This window comes from Chiloscyllium plagiosum, chromosome 28 (genome assembly GCF_004010195.1).
Source record: "Chiloscyllium plagiosum isolate BGI_BamShark_2017 chromosome 28, ASM401019v2, whole genome shotgun sequence".
NCBI classification, from domain to species: domain Eukaryota; kingdom Metazoa; phylum Chordata; class Chondrichthyes; order Orectolobiformes; family Hemiscylliidae; genus Chiloscyllium; species Chiloscyllium plagiosum.
The window spans coordinates 18,961,378-18,980,714 of NC_057737.1; the positions used below are offsets into that span (position 1 = coordinate 18,961,378).

The following is a 19,337-nucleotide window of genomic DNA, read 5'->3' on the forward strand; positions in this document are numbered from 1 at the left end:
GCATAAGAGCTACAGTTAGTAGGTTTGCAGATGACACCAAAATTGGAGCTGTAGTGGACAGCGAAGAGGGTTACCTCAGATTACAACAGGATCTTGACAATGGGCTGAGAAGTGGCAGATGGAGTTTAATTCGGATAAATGAGAGGTGCTGCATTTTGGGAAAGCAAATCATAGCAGGACTTAATGGTAAGGTCCTAGGGAGTGTTGCTGAACAATGAGACCTTGGAGTACAGGTTCATAGCTCCTTGAAAGTGGAGTCGCAGGTAGATAGGATAGTGAAGGCGGCGTTTGGTATGCTTTCCTTTATTGGTCAGAGTATTGAGTACAGGAGTTGGGAGGTCATGTTGCAGCTGTACAGGACATTGGTTAGGCCACTGTTGGAATATTGTGTGCAGTTCTGGTCTCCTTCCTATCAGCAAGATGTTGTGAAACTTGAAAGGGTTCAGAAAAGATTTACAAAGGTGTTGCCAGGGTTGGAGGATTTGAGCTATAGAGATAAGCTGAACAGGCTGGGGCTGTTTTTCCTGGAGCGTCTGAGGCTGAGGGGTGACCTTATAGAAGTTTACAAAATTATGAGGGGCATGGATAGGGTAAATAGACAAAGTCTTTTCCCTGGTGTCGGGGAGTCCAGAACTAGAGGGCATAGGTTTAGGGTGAGGGGGAAAAAATATAAAAGAGACCTAAGGGGCAACTTTTTCACACAGAGGGTGAAATGAGCTGCCAGAGGAAGTGGTGGAGGCTAGAGCAATTGCAACATTTAAGAGGCATTTGGATGGATATATGAATAGGAAGAGTTTGGAGGGATATGGGCCGGTTCCTTTCAGGTGGGACTAGATTGGGTTGGGATATCTGGTTGGCATGGACGGGTTGGACCGAAGGGTCTGTTTCCATGCTGTACATCTCTATGACTCTATGACTCTCTGTCTCTGAAGTGACCGAGCAAGCCACTCAGTTCTTGGCTGTTTCAAGATAGACAATACATGTTGTGCTGGCAATACCCATTTCTCTTAAAAGAAATAAAGAATACTCCAGAGCAGATCACCAGCTCCAGAAGTGTGCAATAACAGGCAAGCCAAATGGGCTCTGGACCAGATGAAGGACAAATCCATCCATCAGAGGATGGGATCAAATGTTGCTTCTAAATTTTTGTTTTAGATTTTTAGATTCCCTACAGTGTGGAAACAGGCCCTTCGGCCCAACAAGTCCACACCGACCCTCCGAAGAGCAGCCCACCCAAACCCATTCCCCTACCTTTACCCCTGACTAATACACCTAACACTACGGGCAATTCAGCATGGCCAAATCACCTAACCCGCACATCTTTGTGACTGTGGGAGGAAACCGAAGCACCCGGAGGAAACCCACGCAGACACAGGGAGAACGTGCAAACTCCACACAGACAGTTGCCCAAGGCAGGAATTGAACCCAGGTCTCTGGTGCTGTGAGGCAACAGTGCTAACCACTGAGCCACCGTGTCACCCCAAATTGTGTGGCCCTTTTGAATGTTTGCACATAATTGTACTTGCATGATAAAATATAAAGTAGACAGGCAGGAGACTGGAAGAACACAGCAAGCCAAGCAGCATCAGGAAGTGGAGAAGTCAACGTTTCTGGTGTAACCCTTCTTCCAGCCTCCTGCCTGTCTACTTTGGATTCCAGCGTTGCAGTTTTATTGTCTCTAATAAATAAATAGGGCTGGCTTGTGCATAGGCTACATATGCACTTCTGAAATATCAAGCAACAATCTTGATAAGATCCAGTGTGACATGGGCACACTTTGTTTTCCTGGAGCCTAGAGGAACATTCTTCTGTCAGGTTCACAAATATAGATTAAAGCTTATCTACTAGTCTCACATTTGGCTGGATCCTGAACTGATTTTTTTTGAAGAAGTACTGAAGAGGATTGATTAGGGCAGAGTGGTGGACATGATCTACATGGACTTCTGTAAGGCATTCAGCAAGGTTCTTCATGGTAGACTGGTTAGCAAGGTTAGATCTCATGGAATACAGGGAGAACTAGCCATTGGATATAGAACTGGCTCGAAGGTAGAAGACAGAGGATGGTGGTGGAGGGTTGTTTTTCAGACTGGATGCCTGTGATCTGTGGTGTGTCACAAGGATTGGTGCTGGATCCACTACTTCTGTCATTTATATAAATGATTTAGATGTGAACGTAGGAGGTATAGTTAGTACGTTTGCAGATGACACCAAAACTGGAGGTTGTAGTAGACAGTGAAGGAGGTTACCTCAGAGTACAGCATGATCTTGATCAGATGGGCGAGTGGGCAGGTGGAGTTTAATTTAGATAAATGTGAGGTGCTTATACAGTTAATGATAAGGTCCTAAGGAGTGTTAAAAACAATGACTGCAGATGCTGGAAACCAGATTCTGGATTAGTGGTGCTGGAAGAGCACAGCAGTTCAGGCAGCATCCAAGGAGCTTCAAAATCGACGTTTTGGGCAAAAGCCCTTATTCCTGATGAAGGGCTTTTGCCCGAAACGTCGATTTCGAAGCTCCTAAGGAGTGTTGCTGAACAAAGAGACCGTGGAGTGTGAGTAAGATGAAGAACAACGAGGGAGAGATTACTGAACACAACAGTGCTAGCAATCTGAGGTGTACTTGTTTTAATGCGAGCAGTATGACAAATAAGGCAGACAAGCTTAGGGCTTGGATTAATACATATAACAATGATGTTGTAGCTATTACAGAGACTTGATTGAGAGAGGGACAAGATTGGTAGCTTAATGTTGTGGGATTTAGATATTTCAGGTGAGATAGGGGTATAAAAGAGATGGGGAAGTTGCATTACTGATAAGGGAGATGATCACTGAGGGAGGACACCTTTTAAGGCCTTATCTGGCAAGGCCATGTAAGTAGAGCTCAGGAAGAGGAATGGTGGAATCATTTTGGGATTATACTACAGGCCTTCCAACAACCTATGGATGATAGAGGTACAGAAATGTTTACTAATTATGGAAAAATGTAAAACAACAAGGGTTGTTGTGCTGGGTGATTTTAGCTTCTCTATATTGACTGGGACTTGCTTAGTGCCAGGGCTTGGATGGAGGAGAAATTTTGTTCGATGTATCCTGAAGATTTTTTGAAATAACATATAAATAGTCCAACTAGGGAAGGAGTCATGCTGGACCGGATATTGGCGAATGAGCCTGACCAGATGATCAGAATTTCAGTGAGGGAGCATTTTGGGGACAATTATCATAATTCTGTAAGGTTTGGTTTATGGATAAGGACAAGTGTAGTCCCCTAGTGAAAGTGCTAAATTGGGGGAAGGCTAACTACCACGATATTAGGCAAGAACTGGGGAATGTAGATTGGGAGCAGCTATTTGAGAGTAAATGCATATCTAGTATGAATGAATCTTTTAAAAGTCAATTGATTAGGGTTCAGGGCCAACATGTTCTCGTGAAAAGCATGGCAAGATTTGGGAATCTTGGGTGATGAGAAATTGAGAGCTTAGTCAAAAAGAAAAAAGTATATATCTGGTTGAGGAAACTGAAGGCAGACAGAGCCTTCGAAGAACACAAAAAAATTCAAACAAAGAATTGGAAGGGCTAAAAGGGGCCATGAAATGCTCTTGGCAGACAGGATTAAGAAAAATCCCAAGCTATTTTATGCATATATAAGGAGTAAGAGGGTAGCTCATGAAAGGATATGTCCACTCAAGGACAAAGGAGGGAACTTATGCTGGAGCTGGAGGAAGTTGGTGAGGTTCTTAATGAATGTTTTGCATCTATGTTCACAAAGGAGAAGGACAGGGTGTATGATGAGGGGTGTGTTGATATTCTAGGGCATGTTAATATTCCAGGGCATGTCATTATTAAAAAAAGGGAGATATTGTGTGTTTTGAAAAGCATTAAGGTAGACATTCTGCAAGACCTGATGGGATCTATCCCAGAATGCTGAGGGAGGCAGGTGAGGAAATTGCCAGGACCTTGTACAAAATCTTTGTTGTCTCTTTAATCACAGGAAAAGTCTCAGAGCACTGGACAATAGCCAACATTGTTCTTTTGTTTAAGAAGGCCATGAGGTAATCTGGGAAATTATTGGCCAATGAACCTTACATTAGTGGTAGGAAAATTATTGGAGAAGATTCTTAGTTTGGATTTAATCACGTTTGAAAAACGTATGTACTTATTAACGATAGGCAGCATGGCTTTGTGCAAGGAGGGCCGTGTGTCACAAATTTGATTGAATTTCTTGAGGAAGTGACAAAGGTGATTAATGAAACCAGGGTGGTAAATGGTGTCTATATGGACCTTAGCAAGGCCATGACAAGGTCCTTCACGGCCGACTGTTACAAAATATGAAGTCACATGGGATCCTCAGTGAGCTGGTAAGGTAGATACAGAGCTAACTCTGTCATAGAAGACAGAGCAGTAGTGGAAGGGAAACTTCAGATGAGAGATCTGTGACCAGTGGTGTTCCACAGTGATCAGTGTTGAGACTCTTGTTTTTTGTCATATATATATATAAATGATTTGGAAGAGAATGTAGGTTGTCTGATGCGTAAGTTTGCATACGACACAAAAGTTTGGGGGAACCATATATAGTGAGGAGGATTGCTAGAGGATAAAGCAGGATAGATAGATAGACTGGAAACTTGGGAGGTGAAATGACTGATGGAGTTTAATTTGGATAAATGTGAGGTGATGCATTTTTGGGTGATCGAATGCAGGAGAGAAGTATACAGTAAATGGCAGAACCTTTTAGCAGTGTTAACATGCAGAGGATCCTTGCTATATAGGTCCACACTTCCCTGAAAGTGGAAACACAAGTTGATATGGCATGCTTGCCTTCATCATTTGGGTCACTAATCTAAAAATTTGACAAGTCATTTGCAGCTATTTAGAACTTTAGTCAGGCCACATTTGGAGTATTGTGTACGTTTCTGTTTGCTACACTACAAGAAGGATGTGCAAACTTTGGAGAGAGTACAGAAACTATTTAGCAGGATTTGCCTGGTTTGGAGGGTGTTACCTATGAGGAGAGATTAGAAAAACTTGATTTGTTTTCATGAATGTCGAAGAATGAGGGGCAGTTTAATAGAAGTTTACAAAATTATGAGAGGCATGGATAGATGGAGCCTTTTTCTCGGGATAGTAATATCAAAAACTTGTGGTATTGGTTTAAGGTAAAAGAAGGTAAGTTTAAAGGAGATATGAGAGGAAGGTTTTGTACACACGGTGGTAAGTGCCTCGAATGTGCTGCCAGTGGAGGTAATGGAGGTCGATGCAATAGCAACATTTAAAAGGCATCTTGATAAATAGGCAGGGAATAGAGGGATACAGACAATGCAGAGACAAAAGATTTTTAGCTTAGAAAGGCGTCACATGCCAGCATTGTCTTGGTACGCTGAAGACCCTGTTCCTGTGCTGTGCTTCTTTGTTCTTTTTAGAACAATAATTTCTGAGGAGTATTCATTATTAAATTGCTGAAAACAGAACATTAGCATGGCTGTTTTACAATAAGATGATGCTAGTTTTTTTATTTTCAGGGTGATGCAAGAAGTTTAAATCTCTTTCTGCAAACTTTTCCTAGGATTTTGCTAGCTTGTGTTTTTTTTTAAAAAACTAGGTTAGTGAACGAGACTTTGAAACTGAAAAGAGACTGCGTAAGGATCTTCGACGGACAAAAGCCCTTCTAGCTGATGCACAAATAATGCTGGATCACTTAAAGAATAATGCACCCAGCAAACGGGAAATTGCACAGTTGAAAAACCAGGTAAGACTTCATTTTTTTTTTCTTCATTTTAAGCTCTAGCTTCTCAAAGTTATAAAATACTGTTGGTCAATATTACTGTTTTGTGGAAGATCATTCCTGAAGTTAATAAAATAAAATGAATCATTGCTGAAAAACTTAAGAGCAGAAGAAACCCATTTGGTTCCTTGAGCCTGCTCTGCCATTTAATAAGATCATGGCTGATCTGATTGTAATTTGAAGGTTGCCACCTTCCCCCAATACCCTTTCACCACTCCTCTATTTCATCCATATTTTATCCACCACTGCCTTAAAAATATTCAAAGACTCTGCTTACCCCATCTTTTGAAGGAAGAGAGTTCCAAAGACATTCAACTCTGAGGAAAACATTTTTCTTCAACTCTGCCTTAATTGGGCAACCTATTATGTTTAAACAATGATTCCTATTTCTAGATTATCCCCCATAAGAATGAATACCCTTCCCACTTCAATCATCATGCCCCCTCAGGATTTTATGTTTCAGTCAAGTAACCTTATGCAACTCCAGTTGATACAAGCCTAACCTGTCCAACCTTTCCTCAAAAGGCAGACACTGCCCATTTCAGATATTAATCTTGTAAATCTTCTCTCAACTGCTTCTAACAGATTTAAATCCTTCCTTGAATAAGGAGACCATTGCTGTACACAGAGCTCCATATTGGTCCCACTAGTACCTGAAGCATAACCTCCCTGCTTCTGTATTTCCTGATGAAGGACTCCGGCCCGAAACGTCGATTTTCCTGCTCCTCAGATGCTGCCTGACCTGCTGTGCTTTTCCAACAACACTCTCAACTTTGTATTCCTTTCCCCTTGCAATAAATGATAATATTCTATTCGCTTTCCTAATTACCTGCTGTATCTGAACGCTAGTTTGTGATTAATGACAGAGGACATTCAGATCCATCTAAACCTTAGATCTATGCAATCTCTCGCCATTCAGGTAAGGTTGCTTCTATTTTATTCTTCCTGTCCAAAATAGGATATTTCATATTTTCTCATATTATAAATCATTTTCTAATCTTTGGCTAATCACTTAAATTAATGATATTTCTTCGAAATCTCCTTGTATCCTCTTCACAGCTTATTTTCCTACCCATCTTTTGTGTCATCAACAAGTTTTACAATCATACCTTTTGTCGCTTCATCCAAGTAATTAATGTGTATTGTAAATAGTTGAGGTCCCAGCACCGATCCCTCCAGCCTACCACTCATCACATCTTGCCCATCAAAAAAAAGACCCATTTATGCCTACAGTGTTTCTTGCTAATCTTCTATCAATGCCAATGTTTCCTCCTTCGCCATAAGCTTTTTTTATTCTGCAATAACCTTTTGATTTCAAGTAGACATTTAATGAGGCATCACATCAAAGTACAGTACAGCTACTAGTTCCCCTTCATCCACAACATGCTGCTACTTCAAAGAGCTCCAATAAATTAGTTGAATGTAACTTCCCTTTCACAAGACCATCTACTTGATTACCTTGACTTTTTCTAAGTATACTGTTATGACACCTTCAATAATAGCTTCTAACATTTTCCCATAAATGTTAAATTTAATGGTCGTGTGGTTTCCTGCAACCTTTCCCCAATCGTAAGTAACATAAGCAGAGATCTGTTAAGTGGCAGAATCTGTGTTTCTTTTTAACTCAAGCAATATGGATATTGCTGGTATCGTAGAATTTATTGCCTATCCTAAGGCGGGGCTGCACTGATTCAAGTAGACACCGCACCACAACCTTCTCAAGGGGAACCAGGGATGGGCAACAAATGCTGGCCAACCAACAACCCACATTCCATGAGTGAACAAAAAAAAAAATTGCCTTGCAAAGGTACTGGCTAAATTACATTCCATATGGTGTGGGTGTGCCATCGGCACTATTATGTAAGGAATACTAGGACTTTGACCCAGCAACAGTGAAGGAATGATAATATATCTGAGTTCAGTGGGGAATTTTCAGGTAATGGTATTCCTGTCTGTCTACTGCCCTGGTTCTTTGTGGTCAAGGCTGCAAGTTTGGAAAGTTATTTAAAAGAAGCTTTAGTAATTTGCTTCAGTGCCTCTTTAGATGTTACCAGTGATGGAGGGAATGAATGTTTAAGATGGTGGATGATGTGCCAGTCATGTGGAGAGTATTGCTTCTGATGGTGTACTCATCCAGACAAGTAGTGCGTATTCTATCACATGCGTGACTTCTGTCTTACAGCTAGCGAGAAAGCTTTGGAATAACAAGGTCATGTGATTGCCTGCGAATACTGAGCTGCTTGCTTGCGCAGGGTGCCGCAGTATTTATGTCATTCATTAATTAAATCTTGTCTCGTCAATAATCAAGGATATTAACTGATGGGAGTGGCTCAGCAAAGATAATTCTGTTGTATATCAAGGAAAAGTGCTTAGACTTACTTGTTGAAGATGGCCATTTGTATGGTATGAATGTTAAATATCACTTGGCTCAAGTTGATGCCTTTCTGAAGTAGAAATATGCAAGATTCTCAATGTTCCTCTCAATAATCTTAGATTTTATTTTTTATCTGATTGTTATGTATTCTGTAACTTTTTTAAGCAGCAGCTCCAGTATGTTTTGGTGGAATATGATGTATGTAGACAGATAAAAGATAAATTACCAAAATAAATAATTGGTATCCTAAAGAATACATTGAAGCTAGTTCTGTGACAGTTTTTCTAACATGTATGCTATAATTTCAATGAAAAGGCAACCCGAATATTGAGAAAATAAAACGTAGTCATTCAAGACCATAAGATCTGCCAAAAAATATCTTTAAAAAGAGGTAACCCCTCCATGGAGAATATTTAATATTCTTTGATGAACAATATATAAAAAAAAGAACAATCCATCGAAGAGTTTTTTTTGTAACTCCAGGCCAGCAATCTCCATCACTTTCTTCATGATGCTTTAGGAAACAAATGAAAAACTCTTATACACTTTCACAGTTTGTTCATGTCTTATGAGATCTGCAAATGTTAACGTCCTCACAATAAGCCTATGAGATTAATTAGTGGTATTCTCTGTGCCAATGCATAATGCTGAGACTTTTACATTTATTCTAATGTTTAAGATAATTGTATTCTCAAAGAATGGGGAAATGAGGCAAGGCGAAACTAATCTAGAAAAATATTTCTGGTATTGAAAACACTTCTTAATTGCATTATGTTAATCTCAGAACCTGCTCTGTCATTCAACAAGATCATGGCTGATCTTCGATCTCAACTGTATTCCTACACTATCCTCTGATCCCTTGATGTTTTTGCGTAGAAATCTATTAATCTCAGTCTTGAAGTTGCTTAGAGCTTGCCCCAGAGATTTATGTAGGCTCCAAAAGGACTGATCCTGAGACTGTCATCTAGTTCTCTACCAGGGAACATCATTACTGCATCTTTCCATTTGATCCCAGCAAACAGATTTTTATGTTTGAAAGTGATTACGTCTTTTTTTTTCTAACTCCAGAGAATATAGCCCTTCTATATAATCTTCCTTCACAGGACATTCTCTACATTCCAGGAACTAGTTTGGTGAATTTTGTTTTTACATTCCCTCCATAGCAATTTTATCCTTCCTGGAGTAACTCTACCAAAACTGCACACAACTGCATTCTAGGTGTAGTCTCATGAAGCCTCTGTATAATTGTAGTCAGGCATTTTTATCCTATTCTCTTATCCTCTTGTAATGAAGGCCAACATACCATTTGCCTTAATTACTTACTATACCTATATATTAACTTGCAATGATTCATAACCAAGGAAACTCAAGTTCAAAACTTTCCAGCCTTTTACTATTGAATAAATGAATATTGAATACTATTGAATATTTTTGATTTTCCTGCCAGTTTCCGCTTTGTATTCCATCTGCTAGATTTATGGACACTGATTAGCAGTCCAAATCCCTTCTTATCTTATTTTCCCTCACAACTCCCACTCCCACAGCTTTGTATCAGCTGAAAACTTATAACTATCGCATTTAATCTCCACGTTCAGCTCATTGGTATGAGCCCACACATAATCCTTGTGGTATCCCACAACAGACAGCTTACCAACATGAAAATTAACTATTTATTTCCTGCTCTGATTTTTCTCTATTTACCAGTTCTTAATCCATGTCATAACCCTCCAATCCTGTATTTTACTTTTGCTTGTTAACATCTTGCCTGGGTTCTTATGAAAACCTTAAAAATACCTCCCCCACCAGTAATATCTTCTTATAATGATAATGGCATTTGTTAATTGATTTTGGGCTATTAGCACTTTTGTAAGTTTCAGAAACTCTATATAAACATGGCTGATGCTAGAATCCACTATTGTCACTTAATTCAGAGATTGCTCCTTTTTTTTACAGATTACTTTTTACCTAATCTAATTTAATCATTTTTCATTCCTTGTAATTATTGCCGATTTTTAGCTTGAAGAGTCTGAGTTCACTTGCGCAGTAGCTGTCAAGGCTCGAAAAGCCATGGAAGTTGAAATGGAAGATCTGCACCTTCAGGTTGAAGATATCTCTAAAGCCAAAGTTTCAGTAAGTACGGATAAGCATTTTGGAATTGGGATTTTAAAGTAGAAGTAAAACAGATTTGTCGTTTCAGTTCTGAAGGGTTTTTTTTGAAGAAATCAGAAAATTATTTGAAGCAATGGACTAAATACCTGGCTTTCCAAGAGACCATACAATATAAATGACTATAAAGATATCTGTAAATTTAATTGAGTTGTATACAATTCTGAGTTTTATGACATGCAGGAAAACAAATGATCAGCAGTCACTACTAGCCCAATTTCAATTTAGAAGAACAATTCATATCAGCAGAAGGGCAGGTCAGTTTCCAAGCTGGGAGAGTTTGTGTCGAGGTTATCTAGGTCATTAGAACTGGAAATAAGCTTCTCGACCCTCCCTACAAAAATGAATCAATTAAGTAACAAATTAAAAATACTTGACTGTGATTGAATATCTGGAAAGGATATTTCTAGAAAAATGATTGAATCTTTTGCTTCGGTGATTATGATAAGATCCATCTTAACTGTTTTATCTGTTTATTAATTTGTTGTGTTTTTGTATGATAAACTTGTTGTTGTGTCAAAAAAACATTGAACGTATTCACGCAAGTTTGTTAGTGATTAATCACCATAGTAACCAACTACAAAAATTGAACTTATGATCTATCATGTCAAGTTGCCCCATGTTGCCCAATCTGACTTGCCCAGTGTTGTGCTCAAAAATTATGATAGTGATGAAAGCATTCAAACAAAATGGATAGAACAGATGAATGCATGGATGAAGAATTGGAGCAAAATAGAGGGTGAATTACTGGGATGGTTTCAGGGGAAGGTAGAAATTGTACAAGTCTAACCAGGTGCACCTGAATTGGAGCAGGATCAACATCTTTGCAGGGAGATTTTCTAATATGCTTTCTGGGGTTAAACTAATTTGGCAGGATATTGGCATGCTGAGTGTTGATTAAATATGGGATTATGCACAGAAGTATATAGAAGTGGAAACAATCCAGTCAAGAAAGTAGTGTAAATTATAGTTAAGTGGATGCACAAGGAAGCATGAAAAGGTTGTCTGGCATTTATTTTGGTACAAGGCATCTTGGAAGTTAGGCAGATGGGTTGCAAGAGTTGCTCAACACATGGGATGTGATATGTGATGATACTATGGCTTTAGAGGTGTACTGGTTTTCCTGTTTTATTTCTATGAATAGATGTGAGACAGGTGATAAATGGTCTGTTCCAAGCCAATAAGCAGTTTGTGAGACCTCAGGTTTTTTTTAGACGTTGGAACAATAGAAGTGGCATGAATGAGTGAGTGGAGTCAGGCTCCCACATAACCGGGTTTTAGTGTAGCTTTCAGCAGTTATTGGAGTTTTGAAGCTGCCAAACAACACTCCAAAATGCTTAAGTTCTCTCTCACTCTGCTATAAATTTGTTCTTTCCTCCTTGACTGGAGAAACATTGCATGTACAACAACCTATTTTACTGAATTTGCCTTTGACAAGGGTATGTTTATCGAGTATTACTATGTTGGAACAGTTGCCATTTTGTAGTTACGTTATCCACTTTTCTGTTAACTTTTGTAATAGAGTTACATTTATACCAATTCTTCTTTCTTTTGTTTGTATTTTAACTGGAGAGTTAAGAATAAAGTGTGTTTTGCTTAAAGCTAAGTGGTTTAATCGATCAAATTAACTCTGAACACAGCACCTTTATTCTTGTCTTTAAAAAAAAGGTTAGGGTTTAGGCAATCTCATTGATATATTTGAAGGTTCTTTGATCTGGCCCTTAACAGATATCATTGCTACCCCACAGACACAGTTGAGAGAGAGAGTTTAATATACCAGGGTATAGAATCTTCAGGGGAGGTGGTGTCACAGTTTTGATTAAGGTGTCAATACTGCAGTAAGGAAGAATGATATCTTAGAAGGTTCCTCAAATGAGGTCACATGGGTAGAACAAGAAGTATTAACTTTACTTTCTCTGCTAAACCTGCTAAGTTTCTCCAGCAATTTTTGTTTTAATACAGAAATTAGGGAGCTCAGAAGTAGCTCTAACCCATGGCCAGAGACACACCAAGAGGGGTTGAAACATATTTAACCTGGAGCTGTAATCTGCAAACAGTAAGGAAAAATAAATCAGTTTATCATACAAAGAGAATATCACCAATATGATGTTGTATATTGATTGTGTCCTTCGTCTAACTTATCACATTTGTGTTTAAAAGTAGATTTCCACTTTACCTTTCATAGAATCCCTGTAGTGTGGAAGGAGGCCATTCGAGTCCACACCAGCTCTCATACCCCTACCCAACCCTATAACCCTGCATTTCCCCTGGCTAATCTATCTAGCCTACATATCCCTGAACATTATGGGCAATGTAACATGGCCAATCCACCTAACCTGCATATCTCCACAGTGTGGGAGGAATCCAGAGCACCCAGAGGAAACAAACAGAGACATGGGGAGAACATGAAAATTCCACACAGACAATCGCCCAAAGCTATATTTGAACGGGGGTCCATGGCACTGTGAGGCGGCAGTGCTAACCACTAATTGGTGGAGCAATAATTTCAAGCACAAGTCAAAGTTTTTTTTAAAATAGGCTTTACAACACTATCATGGTCTCCTTCCCTTTGTGTCATGAATACTTTCTCCTTGATCTGTCTACTGCTATTAGCCTTTAATGAGATTAAAGATGGTTCCTAGCATTTATAGACAGTACATTGGTGATATTTCATTTGTATGATAAATTGACTTCCTTTCCTTTCTCTGTTTGTAGGTTACAGTTCCAGGTCATATGTGTCTCAAGCCCTCTTGGTGCCTCCAGCCATGGTTCACCCTCGTATCTGAGCTACCTAGTAATTTCTGTCAGAAATTGCTAGAAAAACTCAGCAGATCGGGCAGCATCTGTGAAGAGAATTCAGAGTTAATGTTTCAGGCCCAGTGAGTAATGCATTCTGAGGAAGAGTCACCGGACCCAAAACATTATCTTTGATTTCTCTTCACAGATGCTGCCAGATCTGCTGAGCTTTTCCAGAAATTTATTTTTGTTTCTGACTTCCAGCATCTGCAGTTCTTTCAGTTTATGAAGAATTACCATCAGTTGGGATTATAACTGTTGCCACATATTACAATGCTTTATTTTAATGCTTGAGGATATTTTTTCTGTGTACAGATTAATTAAATCGGTGACAGTACAAAGCCTTGTCATACTCCACTTTAAACATATTTGATTGTCCTTCTTCGAGCTTCATACATGCTTTTTGGTCCTACTATAGGCTCAAGATAAATTCCATGTCTTTACTGTCAGTACAATATTTCAGCAATAAGTTGATAATATACAGCTTTCTAATTCTTAAGCAGAGTAGACAAAAGAATGAACTTTTAATATCTTTCATGACCTTGCAGGGGTGAGTAGGTGGGTGTTTGAGTGCTTTATAGTAATAAAGTGAAGCCAATACTGATCTGCAGTGTTGAAGTGAATAGAAGTGTCTTCAAATGAATTTTTTTTTCTCCTTAATGATGCCTTATGAGGCATTGGTGACTGGAAGCCCACAATAGGTATACAGCTACAACTGAGAAAATTTTAATTTGCACATTGAGGTAGAAGTAGTGACCCATCGAAAGATTAATAGAGGATAAGGAACTTGAAAGCATCTGAGAAGTCCTTGTTGATAACACTTTATTTCCAAAATGGAATATGCCATGTTTCTCAACATTCACATTATAGAAACAAATTGATGAGCAAAAAGCACAGACTGTTGTGATATTGTGGAAAGAATTGTGCAATTACAAAATATTTATCATTGTTGTGTTAATTATTGACATGAAGCAATTCAGTAGTACATTGCATAGTCGCACAACCCCTTACTAAACTCGTTAAATGCATCGCTCCCTGCAGATTGGAAAAATGACAAATGGAACTCCAGAGTTCAAGGAAGGAGAGAGAAAACTGGAAACTAGATCTCTTACCCATAATATGGAAAATGCAAGGATCTGCAATAAGGAGTGCAACAATAGACTTAGACAATAATGGCAGATTTAGGCAGAGTAAGCATAGATTTATTAAAAAGAAATCATGTTTAACAAATCTATTGCAATGTTTTGATGATGTAACTAACAAATAAGGGGAATCATTGGATGTGGTATATTTAGATTTTCAGTAAGCATTTGATAAAATCCCATGCAAGAGGTTAATAAACAAAATTGGAAAACAGATTTAAACGAATATATTGACATGGATTGAGAGCTGGTTAACACACTGAAAGCAGAGTCAGAATAAATGGGTCATTTTCAGGTTGTCAGTTTAAGTACTGCAAGGATCAGAACTTATGATCCAATTATCCACAATCCAAATCGTACATTTAATCCTACATTTAAATCTAATATTTCCAAATTTGCAGATGTCACAAAACTAATTGGGGTTGAGAACTGTGAGGAGGGTGTTAAGATGCTTGACACAACATTGTGGGCTTAAGGGCCTGTACTGTTCTGTTGTATGTTTTTAAAGTGAATTAGAGAGGCTAAATGAATATGAAGAAATTTGGCGTATGAAATGATGGAGAAATGTGAGGTTATTTGCTTTGGTAGGAAAAATAGATAGTTTCTCAAATGGTGGAAGGCTTGGAAGTGTTGAACTTCAAATGGACTTTGATGTCTTTGTTCATTAATCACTGAGAATTAACATGCAAATATAAGCAATTAAGGCAAATTGTCTTTAAACCTTTATTACAAAAGAATTTGAGGACACAAGCACAGATTTGCCATGTCCACAAGACATCGAGAGATCATATTGCTATAAAAGCTCCTTTTCTTTAAACTTAACAAACATACAAATTAGGTGCAGAAGCAGGTCACTCAGTCCTTCAAACACCTCAGGATTTTGCATTCATTCTCTATATAGGTAAAATTCCACTTTAATCCTGTGCCATAATGAACTATTTCATATTTTCTTGCATTATACTCCATTTGCCATATTTTGCCAATTATCTTACTTGTCTATATTGGTCTGCATCTTTGTTATGTCATCTTCACAATGTATTTTCCAACCTGTCTTTGTCATCTGCAAATTCAGTCACAATATCTTGATTCCCTCATCCAAATAAATTGTTATAAGTTGAGGCCTACCACAGAACATTGTGGGACCCCCTTGGTTACATCCTGCCAATCTGTCTTCTACCAACCAGTCTCGGTTAATATGTTACCGACTGCGCCATGCCTATACTTTACTCCCTCAAAGAATCTTCGAGGAGAAAGTGAGGTCTGCAGATGCTGGAGATCAAAGTTGAAACTTTATTGCTGGAACAGCACAGCAGGTCAGGCAGCATCCAGGGAACAGGAGACTCGACGCTTCGGGCACAGGCCCTTCTTCAGGAATGGCCTGTGCCCGAAGCGTCGAGTCTCCTGTTCCCTGGATGCTGCCTGACCTGCTGTGCTGTTCCAGCAATAAAGTTTCAACTCCCTCAAAGAATGCCATAAATTGATTAAACATAATTTTCATTTCACAAAACCATCCTGACATTTCTTTACTTTGAATTTTTCCAAGTACCTCATTGTAACCTCCTCAAAAGTCAATTCCACCCTCTTTCCTTCAATAGACACCAAGCTAATTGGCTTATAATTTACTGATTTTTGCTTCTTGCCCTTCTTTGCTGGGCTAAAACAAATCCTAGGTAGAGAGATAAATGTTTAACTATATATTTTCTTAAACTTTACTTCAGCCTGGTAAGAAAGTTTACTAGTGGCGTCAACTTAGCCTGCTTCATTGAGTTAGAAGTTTGTGGTTTCACATTTCACAGCTGCTTTGGGCACAAGGTCTAGACCGGCAGGTACTCCAAGATTGCCTGCTTGCCTATACAGGATGGAAAACATCAATAGTAATATTAGAACAACAACAACTGCCATGGTTCCACATTCCTTTTTTAATCAACAGCAACAATAGTCATATTATCTGATTTGTTTATCTCATAGGTATTTATAGAGTCATAGAGATGTACAGCATGGTACCAGACCCTTCGGTCCAATCCGTCCATGCCAATAAATGATTTGGATGCCAGCATAAGAGGTAGTTAGTAAGTTTGCAGATGACACCAAAATTGGAGGTGTAGTGGACAGCGAAGCCTAGGGAGTGTTGCTGAACAAAGAGACCTTGGAGTGCAGGTTCATAGCTCCTTGAAAGTGGAGTCGCAGTTAGATAGGATAGTGAAGGCGGCGTTTGGTATGCTTTCCTTTATTGGTCAGAGTATTGAGTACAGGAGTCGGGAGGTCATGTTGCGGCTGTACAGGACATTGGTTAGCCACTGCTGGATTATTGCAGGCAATTCTGGTCTCCTTCCTATCGGAAAGATGTTATCCAAATGCCTCTTAAATATTGCAATTGTACCAGCCTCCACCACATCCTCTGGCAGCTCATTCCATACACGTACCAGCCTCTGTGTGAAAAAGTTGCCCCTTAGGTCTCTCTTATATCTTTCCCCTCTCACCCTAAACCTATGTCATCTAGTTCTGGACTCCCCGATCCCAGGGAAAAGACTTTGCCTATTTATCCTATCCATGCCCCTCATAATTTTGTAAACCTCTAAGGTCACCCCTCAGCTTCCGACGCCCCAGGAAAAACAGTCCCAGTCTGTTCAGCCTCTCCCTGTAGCTCAGAACCTCCAACCCTGGTAACATCCTTGTAAATCTTTTCTGAACCCTTTCAAGTTTCACAACATCTTTTGAGGTTATAAGTTCTAATTGGCTGCCAGTTTTCCTTATATGGCAGTGGTTACATGTCAGAAGTCGTCCATTGATTTTTAAATCATGGAACAGCACGTTAAAGCCAAAAAAGGAAATATTCCTGTTTACTTAAAATAGAGTCATCTTAATATTGGGTTTCAATTGATCAAAGCGAGTTTGCATTCACAATTTTCTAGAAACTGAATTTCCAAATTCCGGTTTGGTTCAGAAGAATAATTAAGTGTTTCCACATGGATGCCAAAATTACAGGGAGAATCAGCCTGAACTACTCTCAGTCAGCTTCTAAGAGCATGATTTTTGGTGGCACTGCTATAAAAGCAAAGAAAATGCTATCCTGACTCCAATCTATAAATACTAAATGAACCACAATAAGGCACCTTCATTAAATAAAGAAAGAGCCTTCAAAGTTAGTAAATACAACTTTTAAACTGCAGTATCAAGCAACATATGTGACATTTCATAATTGTAAGATGATACAGTAAGGTTGGTGAAATCATACAAATGGCTCAAATGTAATTTGTGTCTGCATTTCCTGTCCATAGTTGGAAGAACAATTAAGTCGTTTGCAACGTGAGAAAAATGAGCTACAGAGCCGTCTTGAGGAAGATCAAGAGGATATGAATGAACTCATGAAGAAGCACAAAGCTATAGTTTCCCAGGTTGGTAGTGGACTTGCCACATTGCGTGTCATTTTCCTTAATACATCATTATCACACAAACTGAATTGGTGAGTTTAGATTTGTTTGAAAATCTCAGACAGATTTGCTTAATAGACAAACTAATAACTCGACAGCTACTGAGCATTTTATTTACACATCCTTACTCTAGCATGTTGCTACCTTGACTCCTCATGTCTGCTGGACGTATGATCTGGTTCTTGGCTTGTTAACCTATTCCTCAGTGAAGTGATAGAAGATCCTTTATTCAAGATGAAATTGCATGAAGAGACAGGATGTACGTGTATTTGGAAAGGCAAGGACTGATTGGGGATAGTCAGCATGGCTTTGAGTGTGGGAAATCATGTCTCAAAAACTTGATTGAATTTTTTGAAGAGGTAACAAAGAGGATTGATGAGGGCAGAGCAGTAGATGTGACCTTTACAGACTTTAGTAAGACATTCAACAAGGTTCCCCATGGGAGACTGGTTAGCAAGGTTAGATCTCTCAAAATACAGGGAGAACTAGCCATTTGGATACAGAATTGGCTCAAAGGCAGAAGACACGGGATTGTGGTGGAGGGTTATTTTTCAGACTGGAGGCCTGTGACCAGTGGAGTGCCACAAGGATCGGTGCTGGGTCCACTACTTTTCATCATCTACATAAATGATTTGGATGTGAGCATAAGAGGTATAGTTAGTGAGTTTGTAGATGACACTAAAATTGGAGGTGTAGTGGACAGCGAAGAAGGTTACCTCAGATTACAACAGGATCTTGATCAGATGGGCCAATGGGCTGAGAAGTGGCAGATGGAGTTTAATTCAGATAAATGCAAGGTGCTGCATTTTGGGAAAGCAAATCTTAGCAAGACTTACACACTTAATGGTCAGGTCCTAGGGAGTATTGCTGAACAAAGAGATCTTGGAGTGCAGGTTCATAGCTCCTTGAAAGTGGAGTCGCAGGTAGATAGGATAGTGAAGGCGGCGTTTGGTATGCTTTCCTATATCGGTCAGCATATTGTCTACAGGAGTCGGGAGGTCATGTTGCTGCTGTACAGGACGTTGGTTAGACCACTGTTGGAATATTGCGGGCAGTTCTGGTCTCCTTCCTATCGGAAAGATGTTCTGAAACTTGAAAGGGTTCAGAAAGGATTTACAAGGATGTTGCCAGGGTTGGAAGATTTGAGCTATAGGTAGAGGCTGAACAGGCTGGGGCTGTTTTCCCTGGAGCATCGGAGGTTGAGGGGTGACCTTATAGAGGTTTACAAAATTGAGGGGCATGGATAGGGTAAATAGACAAAGATTTTTTTTTTCCTGGAGTCAGGGAGTCCAGAACTAGAGGGCATAGATTTAGGGTGAGGGGGAAAGATATAAAAGAGACCTAAGGGGCAACGTTTGCACGCAGAGGGTGGTACATGTATGGAATATAGTAGACAAATCACAGTCTATGTCCATTTCACGGCACTTACTTATGAGCTAATCAATTAATTCTTATGGCTGTTGCTTATAAGACATGAGCTCTGGATGGAGAATTCTAATAGTCACCTTTGCATGAAGCTGAGTTTCCAGCATTTGATTTGAATTGAATTGAATTAGCTTTATTGTCACTTATACAAATGAGTGCAGTGAAAAGTTTATAGTTGCTGCATTACAGTGCCATCTTCAGTACAAAGATACCTAAGTGTAGATA

The 19,337-nt window shown here is 39.2% G+C and overlaps 1 protein-coding gene across 19 annotated transcripts in view; it reads left to right on the plus strand.

The window, feature by feature from the left end:
• myo18ab (myosin XVIIIAb) overlaps positions 1-19,337 on the plus strand; it is a 298,076-nt gene that overhangs the window by 242,330 nt on the left and 36,409 nt on the right. For all 19 annotated transcript variants that reach the window (XM_043718450.1, XM_043718434.1, XM_043718438.1 and 16 more), the window contains 3 exons: positions 5,596-5,742; positions 10,169-10,282; positions 17,535-17,651. In XM_043718450.1, the coding sequence (XP_043574385.1) occupies positions 5,596-5,742; positions 10,169-10,282; positions 17,535-17,651 (378 nt within the window). The remainder of the gene's footprint in view (positions 1-5,595; positions 5,743-10,168; positions 10,283-17,534; positions 17,652-19,337) is intronic.